The 18,173-nt window shown below is 39.3% G+C and overlaps 2 protein-coding genes across 3 annotated transcripts in view; one reads left to right on the forward strand and one right to left on the reverse strand.

The window, feature by feature from the left end:
• Window positions 1–12,209, forward strand: part of vsir (V-set immunoregulatory receptor) — a 41,477-nt gene extending 29,268 nt beyond the window's left edge. The window contains exon 9 of the mRNA XM_071380445.1: window positions 11,986–12,209. Within this exon, the coding sequence (XP_071236546.1) occupies window positions 11,986–12,080 (95 nt within the window). The 3' untranslated portion in view covers window positions 12,081–12,209. The remainder of the gene's footprint in view (window positions 1–11,985) is intronic.
• Window positions 1–18,173, reverse strand: part of cdh23 (cadherin-related 23) — a 727,760-nt gene that overhangs the window by 154,124 nt on the left and 555,463 nt on the right. Inside the window, exons 35-37 of one of the 2 annotated variants that reach the window (XM_071379721.1) lie at window positions 15,820–15,948; window positions 15,035–15,262; window positions 13,148–14,485 (exon numbers count right to left, since the gene is read on the reverse strand). In XM_071379721.1, coding sequence (XP_071235822.1) covers window positions 14,438–14,485; window positions 15,035–15,262; window positions 15,820–15,948 — 405 coding nt within the window. In that variant the 3' untranslated portion in view covers window positions 13,148–14,437. Of the gene's footprint in view, window positions 1–13,147; window positions 14,486–15,034; window positions 15,263–15,819; window positions 15,949–18,173 lie in introns of those variants that run through there. The other variant, XM_071379722.1, reaches the window with a different exon arrangement.

Below are 18,173 nucleotides of genomic sequence, written 5' to 3' on the forward strand. Positions count from 1 at the left end.
GGCTACTTTGAAGAATCTCAAATATAACATATGTTGATTTGTTTAACACTTTTTTGGTTACTACATGATTCCATATGTGTTATTTCATAGTTTTGATGTCTTCACTATTATTCAACAATGTAGAAAACAGTAAAAATATAGAAAAACCCTGGAATGAATAGGTGTGTCCAAACTTTTGACTGGTACTGTAGGTCTGTATTGAAATCATTGCATGCTTTATCCATGGCCCGAAGGAGGGTGGTACGCTCATGTGGTTGGCAATCATGCATTTTCTTCCTGTATTGTAATTGTGTATTGTACTTATGTATTGTAGTGGTCATGTACGTGGCTCAGTTCACAAGAGCGTGTCACTAGCAACACTGGAATTGTGGGTTTGAGTCACACACCAAAATGGAGTCACACACCAAAATGTGTGGACTGTTGTCACTTTGGATAAAATTGTCTGCTACTTAAATGGAAAATATATCACCATATTACAGTACTGTATTGGCCAATGGTCCATTACCCCCCCCCCCCCCCTCCTCAGTTTACTGTATAGGGGATGTTTTGGAGTTTCTGTATTATTTGCATGTTTGTATTGATATTGTATTACTGCACTCTAGGAGCTAGAAACACAAGCATTTTGCTGCACCTTCTGTAACATCTGCTAATCTGTGTACACTACCAATACACTTTGATTTGTTATATACAGTACATCTCTGATCTTGTCAATATTTTTAAGCCTTGAGAAAATTGAGACATGGATCGTGTACGTGTGCCATTCAGAGGGTGAATTGGTAAGACAAAAGATTTTTGTGCCTTTGAGCAGGATATGGTAGTAGGTGCCAGGTGCACCGATTTGTGTCAAGAACTGCAACACCGCTGGGTTTTTCACACTCAACAGTTTCCTGTGTGTATCAACAATGGTCCACCACCCAAAGGACATCCAGCCAACTTGACACAACTGTGGGAAGCATTGGAGTCAACATCAACCAACATCCCTGTGGATGATATCTAAAGTAATGTGAGCATTGCCTTGTGAAAGGTATTTACTTTAGATGAAGATGTATTGCAATGTGAAACATGTATTTCCAGATGGAACACTTATTAACTTTGGTGAAAAAGTGACTGTATGATTTTGTGTGTTGTGCTTAGAGTTTTGAAACAAGAGTTTACTACATACTTGTGAAAATTGCACCAAAAGCGCTTTTTTATTTTTTTTATACACAAATGGCCACCTTCCACACGCATGCAAGTACATACACATAGATGTTGACACAGAGAAGCAGACAGCCACCTATTGATATTGCACAAGAGTTGACTGCTGTCATTTTAATTTCCACACAAACGCAACCAAGGTCTGACGTAATATAAGCTTACCATTGCTTTACACGCCTGTCACAGCACAGAGCATGCAACAACCAGCATATGAAGGAAGTCTTGGCTAAAACACACACACACAGTTGGCTTTAGTGTGACGGGACTAAGGAAACTGGTATGCACCAAAAGTCAAATCCAGTTTCACTCCCCATTCCCACTTCCCAGTCCCCACTGAATAGAGCATGGCTGCTCCACAACACTTACCTCCTCTGACTCCTCCCCCTCTCACCCTCTTAATGTCCAGACCTGGGTTAAAATACTATTCAAAATCTTTCAAATATTTGAAGTGTTTGCTATAGCCTACTTGGAGTCCCAGATGAGCAGCATTCACAGTTTTGCAACTATTCTTCTGGTTCAATTGAGCCAGGCAAGTTCAATCATGCCCAGCTTAAGTATTTGAACCCAGGTCTGCTACTGTCATTTATCACTCAGATCAGCTTTACTTTCACACCTGACAGACAATCATTTGACCCCTCTGTCCCATCCTACCCCAACCATACACACAGCCCTAAGTGCTTTCTACATAGGAAATAGGGTGCAATTTCAGATAGCCACTCTCCATCTTCATAGTCTAGAACATGAGCTCCTTTGATCAACATATTTTTTTAATCTTTATTCCTGGGGAACCTGTACAGACATTCACGGCATTCCGAGGTGGATTGCCCGGTTTCCTGGTAGCCAAGTCTTGGCGGAACAGAGAGAGGAGAGAGGGCCTGTCTTAGGCCACTAAGCCTGTCTTAGATATAAAAGCTTGTTCCACAGCTGATTCTCTAACGCACACAAACACAGGCTCACTTCATGTTTTCTGCTTAAAAATAATAGCCCACACTGACCTTCAACTCGGTGGAATTTTAGCATCAATAGTTTCCGCTTTCTTTTTCAGTATTTCACAACACTGGTCTAGAACCTCTTTCTGGTTCTGCTTTTGACTGACACATCTTATTCGTCTTATTCTATGAAATGCAGACTGTCTGTAGAATTGCTTGTGTCTTGTACAGCATGTGCAGTATTCTTTATCTATTTTGGGGGGACTGTGTTGGCAAAGTACTGAGAAAGTATTGAAACATTTATGTACAAAGACTTTGTTTCCTCATCAGTTACAAATGTTCCCTAAGCAAACCAATATTACAACAGACCGACTTACAGTATCTGATGCAGTAACTAACTTCCCTCTCTTGGTGTGTGTGTACAGTGAGCTCCAAAAGTATTGGGACAGTGACACATTTTTTATTTTTTTTTTGGCTCTGTACTCTAGCACTTTGAATTTGAAATGATACAATGAGGTTAAAGTGTAGACTGTCAGCTTTAATGTGAGGGTATTTTCATCCATATAACTGTTTAGAAATTACAGCACTTATTGTACATAGTCCCCCAATTTTAGGGGACCAAAAACTATTGGGACAAATTCACTTATGTATATTAATGTAGTCAAACATTTAGTATTTGGTGCCATAGTCCTAGCACGCAATGATTACATCAAGCCAAGCCTAGTCGCCCAACATCAGTGCCCGACCTCACTAATGCTCTTGTAGGTGAATGGAAGCAAATCCCCGCAGCAATGTTCCAACCATCTAGTGGAAAGCCTTCCCAGGAGAGTGGAGGCTTTAATAGCAGCAAAGGGGGAACCAACTCCATACTAATGCCCTTGATTTTGGAATTAAATGTTCGACGAGCATGTGTCCACATACTTTTGGTCATGTAGTGTATCATACTACACCCAAACATGCTAACCTTCCATGTTATTGTAATGGTGAGAGGTTAGCATGTCTTGGGGGTATGATATTTGTACACCTGTAACTTACTCACTCATCATTATTCATTCATTCAGGACTATACGTAAGCATGGTAGCATCCACATTAATGTAGACATGTTTAGAAATATTATATTCTTATTTAGAGTAAAAGTGACTCCAAAATGACACTACATTATTTACCATTCATTTCTATTGGGCACGAAATAATCTGAAACTCAACCAAAACAAACACCAAATGCATCCAACAAGTTTGTAGAGACACAAGCTAGATGAATTCATTGCGTGCTAGGAATACTAAACGTTTGACTACTTACACAAGTCAATTTGCCCCAATACTTTTGGTCCCCTAAAATGGTGGGACTGTGTACAAAAAGTGTTGTAATTTCTTAAACGGTTCACCCAATATGGGTGAAAATGCCCTCAAATTAAAAGCGGTCAGTCTGCACTTTAACCTCATAGTCAATGTATCATTTCAAATCCAAAGTGCTGGAGTACAGAGCCAAAAGAACAAAAAATGTGTCACTGTTCCAATACTTTTGGAGCTCACTGTATGCGTCTGTGTTTTCTAGAGCCCGTCCTAGAGTCTCCTGATTTCCTGCAAATGTAGAGAGAAGCAGTCAATGGCTCCCTAACCCAGAAACTCCTTGTGGTTAGTTATTCATCTTCGCTCTGCCATGTCACCCTGAAGCCTGTCTCACAACCTTCTGTGCTGGGAGAGCTCTCTCGCTGTGTACCGCATCATGGATGGATGGGAGAAGGAAGGAGGGGACAGTTTCATCTAAAAATAAATGTTCCACCTGCAACAACAACTGGAGGAGGCCAAAGAGGGGGAGGGATTTGTTCTCGACACTTGTGTTGCAGTGGGGGGCCCGCTAAGCATGTGATGCACCATCTGACCACTGACGACAGCTCAAGGACCAGCAGGTGCTCCTGATCTGATGTCCCAGGACTGTACTGAGGGGAGTGTGGGTGCAAGGTGGGCTGTAGAGGATACAAAGCAGCTCCTGTGGACTCTTGATGATATGCTCCTCACCATTTCCTTCGCCATTTTCCCCAAAAGAGATTTCCCCCATATAGGGCCTGTTCCCCGGACACAGATTAAGCATCAATTTAGACATTTGTTTTCCCCTAATATTTGTCAAACCTATTTTCAGTGGCAATTGATGAGACTGACTAAACAGACGTAGAAAAAAAACGAACTGAACGAAAGTGATTTTTCATTTCAGTTGACTAAAATGAGACACGACAACATTATCTCTGTGATTAAAATCGGACTCTTTAGTGGACAGGACAATAGTTTTTGAACAAATCTAGCACTTTTCAGTGATAAGCACAATTAATATAAGCAGGACAGATGCAGTTCTTTTCACACACAGCCTACATCAGCTGGTGAGCTGGGGGGGAGCAAGCGATGAGTGTGGACAGGCTTCGCTCCAGCTCCGTCTCCGATTATACACATTGCGCAGGCAACTCTTTTTGATTTCCCGTAGCTAACCAGTCACCACCAGCCTTCTAGTCAGCTACCGTTTGCCTGGTTAAGAAACACAAGCTGCTTTACAAAATGCAAAACAATAGCAGCATTGAGTTTAATAGTAAAACTACAGTCTAGCTACGTTCTTCTCTTCCTTGAGTAGAGAAAAGTAGGCTGTTTTTAGAATTTGTAGTCTCGCGCAACCCTCCCACCTTCCCCACTGCCTTTCATAGGCAGGTTCTGTAGCCAAGTCTCCCTCTTTTCCTCAGAGAAAACGCTTGATGCTAGCCCTTACTGTTCAAAAGATATGACCCGGGTCTATGTTGTCTCTTTTTATTGTGCGTTGGCGGGCTGCATTTTATATTCATAAAGAATATTGTGGGCCTTGCTAAAAGTAGGTTACTTGCGGACCAGACCGTTAACCATTTGTTTAGACTACACCTTGTTCAGTCATGTTACCTCAATAACTAGCTATAGCTAACAAACTGGGGCGTTCAGCAGGATGCAACTTTTTGGAATGTTCAGATAGAAATATGCTATGTAGAACAAACATGCCTCTGACATTTTGCTACTGAATGTGGCCCTGGTACATTACCAGTAGCCTACTGTATATGCAAACATTTGGTGGCACAGAAAGAAAGGAAGAAAAGCACTGCAAAAAATGTATTGACTAAATTCTTCTTGCCACGACACCTATATCTGACTAGGCAAATAACTTTATTTTGAGTTAATGTGCTCCCAGTGACTCGAGCACTGGGACTTTGTGTGTGTGTGTGTGTGTGTGTGTGTGTGTGTGTGTGTGTGTGTGTGTGTGTGTGTGTGTGTGTGTGTGTGTGTGTGTGTGTGTGTGTGTGTGTGTGTGTGTGTGTGTGTGTGTGTGTGTGTGTGTGTGTAATATCTATGTAGCCTGAATTAGGAATTTACGTGGCCAGATAATTCTTATATAAGTTAGTAATTTCTGCTGTTGAGAATAGGATGGTATGCATAAAAATATGTTTGTAGGACAAAGCTATATATGTTTGTGCACATGGAAGTCAGTGATTTATGTTTAGTATAAGTTTAATAAGGCAATATAAATGATGTGACTAAAATGAAAGAGCATTTAGTTGACTAAAATGGCCCATTGTTTTCTTCATTTTGACAATAACTTGACTAAATTATTAATCAAATTATTTTTTTACTAAGACGTAATATTTTTGTCAAAATTACAAAGACTAGACTAAATCTAAAAAAGAGGGACAAAATTAAATGGAGATTCTCCATTGAAAGTGCTTCTTAGTCCAATAGCATTAGCGTTATCTGTGTCCTGGAAACTGGCCCATAGTGTTCTATTTATTTCTATGATGTTTCCCTCTTCCTATGACTCTGAAATGCATATTCAGCACATTTGCTTGTGCCAAAGTGATCAGGGTAGTAAGAGGTACCCATGGGCTGACAGTAGTTTTTTAAGGCCATTCCCAACCAGCCTTAAACAATTGTTTCTAAAAATGTGTTTCTCTGAACTGTTCTAACGAGACCAAAGCCCACTTTTATGTATCTAAACTTCCCATTTTTGGGTTGTTCCTCTTTCCCCTTGTATATATTTCACTACCTAAATTACTGTGTTTCTGTAACCCCCCCTCCATCCCTTTCCTCGCTCTCATTCCTTCCCATACCCTTCCCTGCACTTAACAATGTCAAAGAAATATTGGAGATATATTGCTATGCTGGATGGTCTGTTTTTAAAGAGAAGTGTCAATTTTGGCTCTACTGTAGTAGATGGATCTAGTAACCCAAACTCAACCAACCCAATGCCTTCACTGCCAAGATGACCAACGTGTCTTATTACATGGTGTTGTTGTGTTTACTGTTTTGTGATATCCTTTGGCATATTTTGTGCTTATACTTGATTTTTTGTTATCTTTATGTTTATCTATCTGTATGTATACATAAGTGAATGGAAAAGTTGTTGACCAAAGCACAGTCAGACAGAGAAGGACAGTGAAAGCATGTTGTGAAGTCGACTAAACTGGCATTTCAGACATGATGTTTAGATTGTGTCTACGGTAGTGATAGCCACTGGTGGTCTTTGTTTGTGTGTGTGTGTGTGTGTGTGTAATAGCCAAACAGCTGCAGCTTTGGCAACACCATGTGAAATAAAGCCTTTTCCAAAATGTTGAAATAAAATGCTGATGTAATTTTTTTCTATAATAAATCGGCACTCTTAAACCTTTCTGTTTGTGTTTTCAGTCATTTATATCACTGAGCATAATATACACTCACTGGCAGGTTTCCCAATGCTACAAGGACATGTTGTTCTAGTAGGCCTAGGAGGGACCTATTATATTATGGGTGATTTTACAGAATAGGTGTGTCGTGTCTGGACTATCATTAAATGTGAAGACTTATTTATATCAAATCAGTTCTCTAGGTCTAATTATTATGTGATTAAACGAATCATGTAAACATTAATTAACTAGGAAGTCAGGGCACCATGGAAAATGTCGAGATTACAAAGTTATAATTTTCCGCATTTAACTCTTCAGATATTTTAATATCTGATCAATTAGTCTTCTATTAATTAATTATTAATTGCCTCATCAGTTCTCATTACTGGAAGTTGCAAACCCTTGAATATTTGCACGAACCCTAGCCAAAATCATGAATCAGCGATATACAAATTGGCTTAATTATTTATTTACTAATTAAACTAAATCATCACACAGAATTACATAGCAAACAAACAGTTAATATTGGTTACTAGCAATGATAGAAAAGTCCCTAGGGGGCTAAGCTGATACGACGGCATGGTAGACAAAGGAAAGGGGTGGGGACTGAGAAAGAGCAGAAAATACAGAATATATCCACTACACACAGTGGATAATTATAATCATTAAAATGCTAATCCTTTGCAATTATTCTCGAATGAGCGGCTGTTCATGTGCAATGTATATATTTACGCCCGTATGTGGTTGTTGTCTTCTCTGTTGCTCGATCGTCGTGTAGAGTTCATCAGTCTCTGTTAATCTTGTCAATAGGGGGGCGCTATTTCCACTTTGGAAAAAATCGTGCCCAAATTAAACTGCCTCATACTCTATTCTAGATCATACAATATGCATATTATTATTACTATTGGATAGAAAACACTCTCAAGTTTCTAAAACTGTTTGAATTATATCTGTGAGTAAAACATAACTCATTTTGCAGCAAATTTCCATACAGGAAGTGAAAAATCTGAAAACGAGGCTCTGTTCCAGGGCCTGCCTATTCAACTGGCTTATATTTATCGATATGCATGCCATTCATACGCCTTCCACTAGATGTCAACAGGCAGTGGAAGGTGGAATGGAGTGTCTAGCTTGATCTGAGGTCGAACAAGAGCTTTTGGAGTGGCAGGTCAGGAATTTCCTTTCTCTACCTAGGCGCGCGAAGCACCTCCATATTGTCTTCTGATAAGCGGTCGGTATACACGGCTAATATCTCTGGCTCTGATTTTATTTGATACATGTGATAATAACATCGTAAAGTATGTTTTTTCAACCGAGTTTTATCAGATTATTCAACGTTTATTGGAACTTTTGGAGTTTTCCGTTCTTTGCGTCGAGAGAAAATGGGAACATCATCAACATTGGCTAGCATTGTGGCGCGAATTCGACAGGAGAAAAGGACATTCTAAAACCAAACAACGATTTATTCTGGACCAAGGACTCCTTGTACAAGATTCTGATGGAAGCTCAGCAAAAGTAAGAACAATTTATGATGTTATTTCGTATTTCTGTGGAAAATGTTATTTCTATTCTCCGCCGTTTTGGCGGGCGCTGTCTCGCAATAACGCAGGCTGTTTGTTATGGTAAAGTTATTTTTTTTAAATCTAACACGGCGGTTGCATTAAGAACCAGTGTATCTTTCATTTGCTGTACAACATTTATTTTTTAGTAAAGTTTATGATGAGTTCTTTGGTTAGATTAGGTGACTGTCCAAAATATCTCCGGACATTTTGGTGCATTGTGGCTACGTATTCACAATGTAAAACCACGATTTGCAGCTCTAAATATGCAAATGTTTTAACAAAACATAAATGTATTGTAAAACATGATGTTATAAGACCGTCATCTGATGAAGTTGTCCAAAGGTTAGTGATTAATATTATCTCTATTTCTGGGTTTTGTGAAAGCTATGTTGGCGGTGAAAAAAATGGTGTTGTGTGTTTGGCTATTGTGGTGAGCTAATAGAAATATATATTGTGTTTTCGCTGTAAAACACTTAAAAAAAATGAAATATTGGCCGGATTCACAAGATGTTTATCTTTCATTTGCTGTACACAATGTATTTTTCATAAATGTTTTATGATGAGTATTTATTTATTTCACATTGCTCTCTGTAATTATTCTGGCTGTTTTGGTGCTATTTGTGATGGTGGCTGCAATGTAAAACCACGGTTTGCAGCTCTAAATATGCACATTTTCGAACAAAACATAAGTGTATTGTATAACCTGATGTTATAAGACTGTCATCTGATGAAGTTGTTCAAGGTTAGTGATTAATTTTATATCTTTTGCTGGTTTTTGCGAATGCTATCTATGCGGTGAATAAATGTGTTTGTGTGTTTGGCTATTGTGGTAAGCTAATATAATGCTATATTGTGTTTTCGCTGTAAAACACTTAATAAATCGGAAATATTGGCTGGATTCACAAGATGTTTATCTTTCATTTGCTGTACACCATGTATTTTTCATAAATGTTTTATGATGAGTATTTAGGTATTTCACGTTGCTCTCTGTAATTATTCTGGCTGCTTTGGTGATATTTTTGATGGTAGCTGCAATGTAAAACTATGATTTATACCTCAAATATGCACATTTTCGAACAAAACATACATTTATTGTATAACATGTTATAAGACTGTCATCTGATGAAGTTGTTTCTTGGTTAGTGACTAATCATATCTCTATTTGGTCGGTTTTGTGATAGCTACCTATGCGGTAGAAACATGGTGAAAATATGCGGTTGAGTCTTTGGCTATTGTGGTTAGCTAATAGAAATACATATTGTGTTTTCGCTGTAAAACATTTTAAAAATCGGAAATGATGGCTGGATTCACAAGATGTTTATCTTTCATTTGCTGTATTGGACTTGTGATTTCATGAAAATTATATTATATGATATCCTTGTCCCATTAGGCTAGGCTATGCTAGTCAGCTTTTTTGATGAGGAGGATCCCGGATCTGGGATGGGTATTAAGTAAAGGTCTGGTTAACTTTCCCAGAAATCACAATGTATTTCGTGGTTGTAGTTGGTGAGAATGTACTGTATAATTCAGAGTACCATTCGGAAATGTTCTCATAGAATAGATGCTTCGGCGGTTGTCGGTATTCTCGTTCTAGACTTACGTAATTTCTAGCTGCAGACTAGAAATTATACGTTTGAGATTTGCTCCTATTCTGTAGTGATAAATAGTCTCAGAGTTTAACCATTTCCAGCTGTGTAGCCAAAACTACAGCTGTATGGTCTCCGATGGCTCATAGAATTGTAGCCATTCCAAAGTGGGTACTCTGTCCCGGCGTTATCTGACTTCTTAACCATTCGAGATGTCCGGTTTACCGTGGCTCTCTTTGGCATCAAATGTACATTTTGTCACGGGTGGTTTTATACTCTGGAGTAGAAAAGGGCAGTTCCATGGCGCCGAAGTCATGTCTATGCTCACGTGGGCGTGGCCATTGATATGGTTAACGTTATATGAAAACCCATACTCTCATTTAGAAGGTTAATATCACATTACATCTTTTTACAAATAGTTTCATGTTTAATCACATACGTTTCATAATATTTAGATGTAAACCTGACAGCTGAGAGATGTACATACACTTGAAGAGATACAGTTATGTGTTCCCTGTCCTTCATGGGAGCACCAAATGAAACACTCATCATAACTGTCCCTTAAGTGTCCACGGACCATTCCCACGTTCTCAAAAGTAGAAATATTGTTTAGTTCTCCCATTTTGGGGATTAGGAGTTTTGAACTAAGAGAAGCGCTTTGTTCTGGTTGACTCTCTCAATACTGCATGGCAGTTTCTACCAGGTATTTATGACCTGTTGTAAAGTCATAAAACTGTGGAGAGAGAGGTGGGGGGGGGGGGGGGACATTTTATTAACATATGTTCTAATTCAATCCAAGGCAATAACAAACACATTGTTAAATTAATACAGTATAAAGCCATTGTTTATACAGCTATTTCTTTTGAGGTGGCTGTCCCAAACCCAGCCTCCTAAACTTTATGTTGGAAAATAAAGAAATGCAGGATTCATGTAATTTGTTTAACACTATTACTTCAATGGAACATCTTGATTTGTTCTATTATTACAATGAAAGATAGTGATCTAATTATTTGTTCTGTCTATTTTTAAACATCTTTCTCTGAAAAATGCTGTCCCCCCATGCTTTAAAATAATGAATGTGCCTTAAGCCACAACCCTACAAATATCACAAGGTGATGGGATTGCATCCCCCTCCACTATGGCCACATGGTGAGCAGTCTGTCTGCAAACATTTAGGATAAATGTTTTATTGTATTAATGTTTTTTTTAAGCGGTGTTCTTGCCAAACTTTAGGAACACCTTCCTAATATTAAGTTGCCCTCAGAACAGCCTCAAATCGTCATACATGGACTCTACAAGGTGTAGAAAGCATTCCACACTGATGCTAGCCAATTTTGACGCCAATGCTTCCACAGGTGTCAAGTTGGCTGGATGTCAAGAGTGGACCACTCTTGATACACACGGGAAACTGTTGAGCGTGAAAAACCCAGCAGCGTTGCGGTTCTTGACACAAACCGGTGCGCCTGGCACCTACTACCCCATTCAAAGGCACTTAAATATTTTGTTTTGTCCATTCACCCTCTGAATGGCACTCACACAATACATGTCTCAATTGTCTTAAGGCTTGAAAATCCTTCTTTAACCTCCCTTGATGTTGAGATGTGTCTGTTACTTGAACTCTGTGAAGCATTTATTTTGGCTACAATTTCTGAGGCTGGTAACTCTAATGATAGTATCTACCTCTGCTGCAGAGGTAACTCTGGGTCTTCCATTCCTGTGGTGGTCCTCATGAGAGCCAGTTTCATCATAGTGCTTGATGGTTTTTGCGACTGCACTTGAAGAAACTTGAAACTTGAAAATGTATTGAAAATTCCGGATTGACTGACCTTCATGTCTTAAAGTAATGATGAACTGTCGTTTCTCTTTGCTTACTTGAGATGTTCTTGACATAATACGGACTTGGTCTTTTACCAAACAGGGCTATCTTCTGTATTCCACCCCTACCTTGTAACAAAACAAATGATTGGCTCAAATGCATTAAGAAGGAAAGAAATTCTACAAATTAACTTTTAACAAGGCACACCTGTTATTTGAAATGCATTCCAGGTGACTACCTCATGAAGCTGGTTGAGAGAATGCCAAGAGTAGGCAAAGCGGTCATCAAGGCAAAGGGTGGCTACTGTGAAGAATCTCAAATATAAAATAAATGTTGATGTGTTTAACACTTTCTTGGTTACAGCATTATTCCATATGTGTTATTTCATAGTTTTGATGTCTTCACTATTATTCTACAATTTAGAAAATATTAAAAATAAAGAAAAACCCTGCAATGAGTAGGTGTGTCCAAACTTTTGACTGGTACTGTATATGTGTGTATATGTTGCCTCATCTTTGTATCTTACCATTATGGAGTCTGTTACGACACCGGCCAATTGAACATTGCATGTGCCATGCTCTACCAACTGAGCTACAGAGGACCACCATGTAGATAGTGGACAAGTGCACACTTTAGGAAGAAGTGGAGAGCAGGGGGGGGGGGGGCACTAGCCCTCCAAGAGCCCAAACATTGACATCAATTTGGCCAAGACACAGACGTCTATAATTTGCTATACTGTGCTCTACTGTTCTGTACTGTGCTCTACTAAACTTTACCCCACTGTCCTGTACTCTGCTTTACTATGCACTACTTTACTTTTCTGAACTGTGCTCTACTGTACTGTGCTCAAACTCTCATTGAGTTTCTTACAATTGAAGAAAGGGCCCATGGACTCCTGATCTAGTGGTGTTTCAGTAGTGACACATTTCTCTATTGTCAAGTGTCAGTCAGTGGTGTAATGTACTTAAGTATAAATACTTTAAAGTACTACTTAAAACCTCTTAAGGATCCGCTCCTTTATTTCAATTTTAGCCTAACATGACATACCCAAAACTAACTGCCTGTAGCTCAGGACCTGAAGCAAGGATATGCATATTATTGATACCATTTGAAAAGAAACACTTTGAAGTTTGTTGAAATGTTAAATGAATGTAGGAGAATATAACACATGTCTGGTAAAAGATAATACAAAGAAAGAAAAAAAACGTTTTTTTGTATTTTTTTTGTATCATCATCTTTGAAATGCAAGAGCAATGGCCATAATGTATTATTCCAGCCCAGGTGCAATTTCGATTTTGGCCACTAGATGGCAGCAGCGTATATGTACTGTTTTAGACTGATCCAATGAACCATTACCTTTCTGTTCAACATTTTGTATCAAGACTGCCCAAATGTGCCTAATTGGTTTATTAATACATTTTCAAGTTCATAACTGTGCACTCTCCTCAAACAATACCATTACATTATTTCACTGTAATAGCAACTGTAAATTGGACAGTGCAGTTAGATTAACAAGAATTTAAGCTTTCTGAGAATATCAGATGTCTATGTCCTGGGAAATGTTCTTGTTACTTACAACCTCATGCTAATCACATTAGCCTACGTTAGCTCAACCGTCCTGCTGGGAACCCACCGATCCTGTTGAAGTTAAAGTCGTTTTTGGGGGTATCTGTACCTTAATATTCATATTTTTGAGAACTTTTACTTTTACTCCACTATATTCCTAAAGAAAATAACATACTTTTTACTCCATACATTTTCCCTGACACCCAAAAGTACTCCTTACATTTTGAATTCTTAGAAGGAAAGGAAAATGGTCCAATTTACACACTTATCAAGATAACATCTCTGGTCATCCCTAATGATGATCTGGTGGACTCACTAAACACATATGCTTCGTTTGTAAATGATGTCTTAGTGTTGGAGTGTGCCTCTAGCTATCTGTAATTTAAAAAACAAGACAATGGTTTGCTTAACATAAGGAATTTGACATTATTTATACTTTTACTTTTGATACTTATGTATACTTAAAACCAAATCATTTTAGACATTTACTCAAGTAGTATTTACTGGGTGACTTTAACTTGAGTCATTTTCTATTAAGGTATCTTTACTTTCACTCAAGTATGACAATTGGGTACTTTTTCCACCAAGTGTGTCAATCATAGACTCTGTGAGACGGAGGCCACACATAGGCGACCACAAAGACCGATCACATGACATATAAGTCCAACATTTGCGCAAAAATAGAGGACGCACGCTTGCATGCATGCACACACTCAGACAAATCACATTGTGGTAAGGAACATGTGAAGAGCTATTGCACTGTTTCTAAACAGGAAGTAACAAGTCTCTTCTTCCTCTTTCATTAAAATGGCACCACAGCCGTGGATTTCCTGTTATTGCACATCGTCATGCACTTCCTGTGTATCACAGTGTACTTCTTGTTCATATACCTCTGATCAGCCAACGCAGAACACATGGGATTAAACCATCAACCTGCTACTCATCATGGGGACACTTTAAATAATCAAAAAAAATTATATAGCATACATGAAGTCTTAATATGCACTACATACAGGTACATCCTTCACAAATCATCTATAAACGTATGCCATACTATATACAGGCTTTATATTTATAGCTCCTTAAGTAGGGAGCATTGCCATGTGAACATTGTCTTCAAATGCGTTGGAATGTGTTTTGAAGTCTTTCTCCATGTTCTGAGGCCTGAATAAATGATTTGCAAATATTAGTTTGATATATTATTTCAAATATTTCCTTATTCAAAATGTTTTCCTTATTTCATACAGCTTCATCATATTCGGTCACTGAAACCACTTCAAAGTTATTGACTCATTCAAAGTACCAGGAATAAGCCAGGCTAATCCTAGCCCGTCCATATGGGGAAATGCTTGCAGTACAGAGGAACACCAAGAGAGGGCAACATGTTTTCAACTGTGATTCACCTGATATGACTTCTGACTGAAGCCAGTTCAACAACCTATAGCCAAGTCACAAGTTACACAGCTACTGTCCAGGGGAGTGTTTAACAAGGCACAATGTTGTGTAACGTTCAGATAAAACAAGCATGTCTCTCTGACATGTAGACGGCTCTATTCATTATGTTCTGCAACATTTGCCTACTAAACGTGACCCTGGTAACACCGTGACCAAAACCCTGTCCAATTCAAATCATCCATGTTCCCTTAGCTCTGTGTGTCAGCCCCCAACCCCCTCCCACCCTTGACCTCTAACCTTTGACCCTCTCTGACTCACCGATAGTGGCGGCGTGCCGTCGTCCTCTACCATCACGGTCAGCCGGTACTCCTGCTGGCGCTCACGGTCGGGTGGGCACGGTCGGGTTGTCATCTCACCTGTCATGCGGTCCATACGGAAGGTGAGGTCCTGGTTACCCGAGGTGATGTAGTAGAAGAGCATGGCGTTTGTCCCGATGTCATAGTCGGTGGCCACCACGCGCAGGACGGACGTACCACCCCCCACATTCTAACACACACACACACACACACACACACACACACACACACACAGATAGATGGACAATAACTTCTTCAGCATCATGTGCGTAATACACTATCTTTTCTGTGTACTGTATATATTTCATCGTTTTTTGTTGTTGTTTTTATAGCAGAGTGAAATTCCACCCATTCATATTTTTGTGGGACTTGTATCCAGGCAGTACAGAATGAAATGGGGAGACAGGGTAGGGAGACAGAACGCTTAAAAGGCTTTGGGTCAGTGTTGGGGAGTAGTTCCAATACATGTAATTCAACTAGTAATTTAACTACATTTTGCAGTAGTTTGGTGGTAGTTTCACTAAATTCAGACCGAAATGGAGTTAATTACTTTTTTTAAACCCAGGCAAACATCCCTTTCAGATGTTATTTTTTTGGAAGCACTTTAAAAGTTGAATTGATAGATGCGTGTGTGTTTTGGTGTGTGTATAATATTCTGTATGTAATTGACTGATGTGTGTGTTTGTGTGTGCGTGCATATGATTGTATAGGCTGACTGATGTGTGTGTGTGTGTGTGTGTGACACACTTCACTGATGCTGACGTTGTAGCCCCCCTGGCTCTCGATGATGGGTGTGTTGTCGTTGACGTCCAGGATGTTGACAGTGAGAGAGAGGTCGCTGTAGTGGGGAGGCACACCGCTGTCCATGGCACGCACCTGTCATAACACACACATAAACTACATTACCAAAAGTATGACGTTGCTTCCAGAGGCAGTTTGGAACTCAGTAGTGAGTGTTGCAAATGCGGACAGATGATTTCCGTTTCCATTTCACAATAACAGCACTCACTGTTGACCGGGGAAGCTCTAACAGGGCAGATTTATTATTATTATTATTTTTTAACCCCCATTTTTCTCCCCAATTTGACAAACAACTTGTTGGAAAGGTGGCATCCTATGACGGTGCCACGTTGAAAGTCACTGAGCTCTTCAGTAAGGCCAATCTACTGCCAATGTTTGTCTATGAAGATTGCATGGCAGTGTGCTTGATTTTATACACCTGTCAGCAACGGGTGTGGAGAAATAGCCAAATCCACTAATTTGAAGGGGTGTCCACATACCTTTGTATATATGTGACCCGTTTCAGGAAACTAGGCTTATGTCACAAGTCACTACTTCACAGGGGAGTCTTAAAAAAAAAAAATGTAATCAAAATGTGTTTTTTGGTAGAAATGCCTTCTGGAACATGTGAACTTTCATGTGCCTTAATAACAAACATGTATGCCATCTGTAAATACGAATAAAATTGTTAAATTACTAGCCTTGTTGGTTAAAATACAGAAAAAGACAGAAATCTTTCCACTAGCCATGATTGGCTGAGGTAATGAGTAGGCTGGACATGCCGAGAGAGGAGCTTGTCTATTTGAGCTGGTCAGTCGGTGTTGAACGTGGCTTTTTTTTTTATATATCAGGTAGCGGAGCTCCATAAGTGTTGATCTCCACTTTCTGCAGGATCGAGTTTTGAAATCCGTGAAATTAGAGTAGGATAGTTAAAGAGATGGAGAAAACACCTGTTTCCGGATGACATCTTCAAACTAAGGGCAACCGTGGCATGCCATCTCTGACAGAGAGACGCATCCATCATGCATGATGATGTATATGGGTAAGATAGTCTAGCTAGCTACATTTTCAGATATTAAATGTTTCAAATTTTGACAAAGTGGTTTTTATTTCAAGCTAAAGTGTACTGTTAGCTAGCTAGCTAATGTTAGCTGGCTGGCTCCCTAGCTAACGTTACGTGTATGACTTTATTCGTATCCCAGAACTGTTTGCTTTGCTAATTAGAGCCTAATGTTAGCTAGCTAACATTGAACCTGGTTGGTTAGCTCCCAGCAGATTCATGCAGGGTAGTAACAACATGATTTGGCACAATGTTCATTGTTGTTTAACTAGCTGGCTGGCTCGTTAGCTAACGTTACATGTGTGACCTTACATGATGTTCACCTAGCTACGTTTATTGTTTACCTAGCTAGCTACATGTCTTAAGCTAAAGTGTACAACACCCGTTGAATATGGCCGGTGTCAGTAAACACTCGCAAAAAAGCGTAATAAAATTGTTGCCAGCAGAGCTGGTTAGGCTGTTTTCGTGTTATCCAGAGGTAAACAAATCATCGACCAGAGCATCAAGTGTGCGCTCTGAATGCTCCGAGACCGAAACGAGATAGGTGGGGCTAAAGCTTAAGAGGGTGTGAACGATGCTGAATGGATGTAGGCAAAGAAGAACTCTTCACTAGATGCCAAAATATTCAGAGTCCATTTTCTCAAAAGTGAGTTTACAAGTTTATCAACTTTCAAAGCAAAATTACTTTCCCATTGTTCCTCAAAAATGCTATGTATGATATACCATTTTGTTGCCTTGAGTCTGTAGTTTTATCCAATTTAAAAAACAATTTCAAATTTTGCCACATAAGACCAAATCCAGGCAGTGCGTCAGATATAGTCTACGTGCACACACGTTCAATTACTCACACACATAAGTAGGTGGGCATACATATGGGTATACAGTACACTGCGGTATTCTTCTCTGAAGGAGAAGCCCGATATCTTACGAGTTCCAACCCAACTTTGCTATATAGTGACTTTTATCATATTTATCTTAACTTTTTTTGTACAGAAAGTTCACACCACTAAGCACTTCTGGCCATCAGATTCGATAGTTACTAACCTCGATTTAGACTTCAAATACAACTTAAACTCCGACTCAGCTGTTCCACTGTTCATACCGGACCCTATTCCTTTGTTCCATGGGCTACCAAAACACTGAAGGGATAGACGCAGGAGATAAGGTGGAGTCCTGGTGAAATTGAGGCGAAGAGAAAACCAAACGGCGCTCACCTCCGTTCTATTGGCAAATGTCCAGTCACTCAACAATAAAATGGATG

The sequence above is a fragment of the Salvelinus alpinus genome, chromosome 32 (assembly GCF_045679555.1).
Source record: "Salvelinus alpinus chromosome 32, SLU_Salpinus.1, whole genome shotgun sequence".
NCBI lineage: Eukaryota > Metazoa > Chordata > Actinopteri > Salmoniformes > Salmonidae > Salvelinus > Salvelinus alpinus.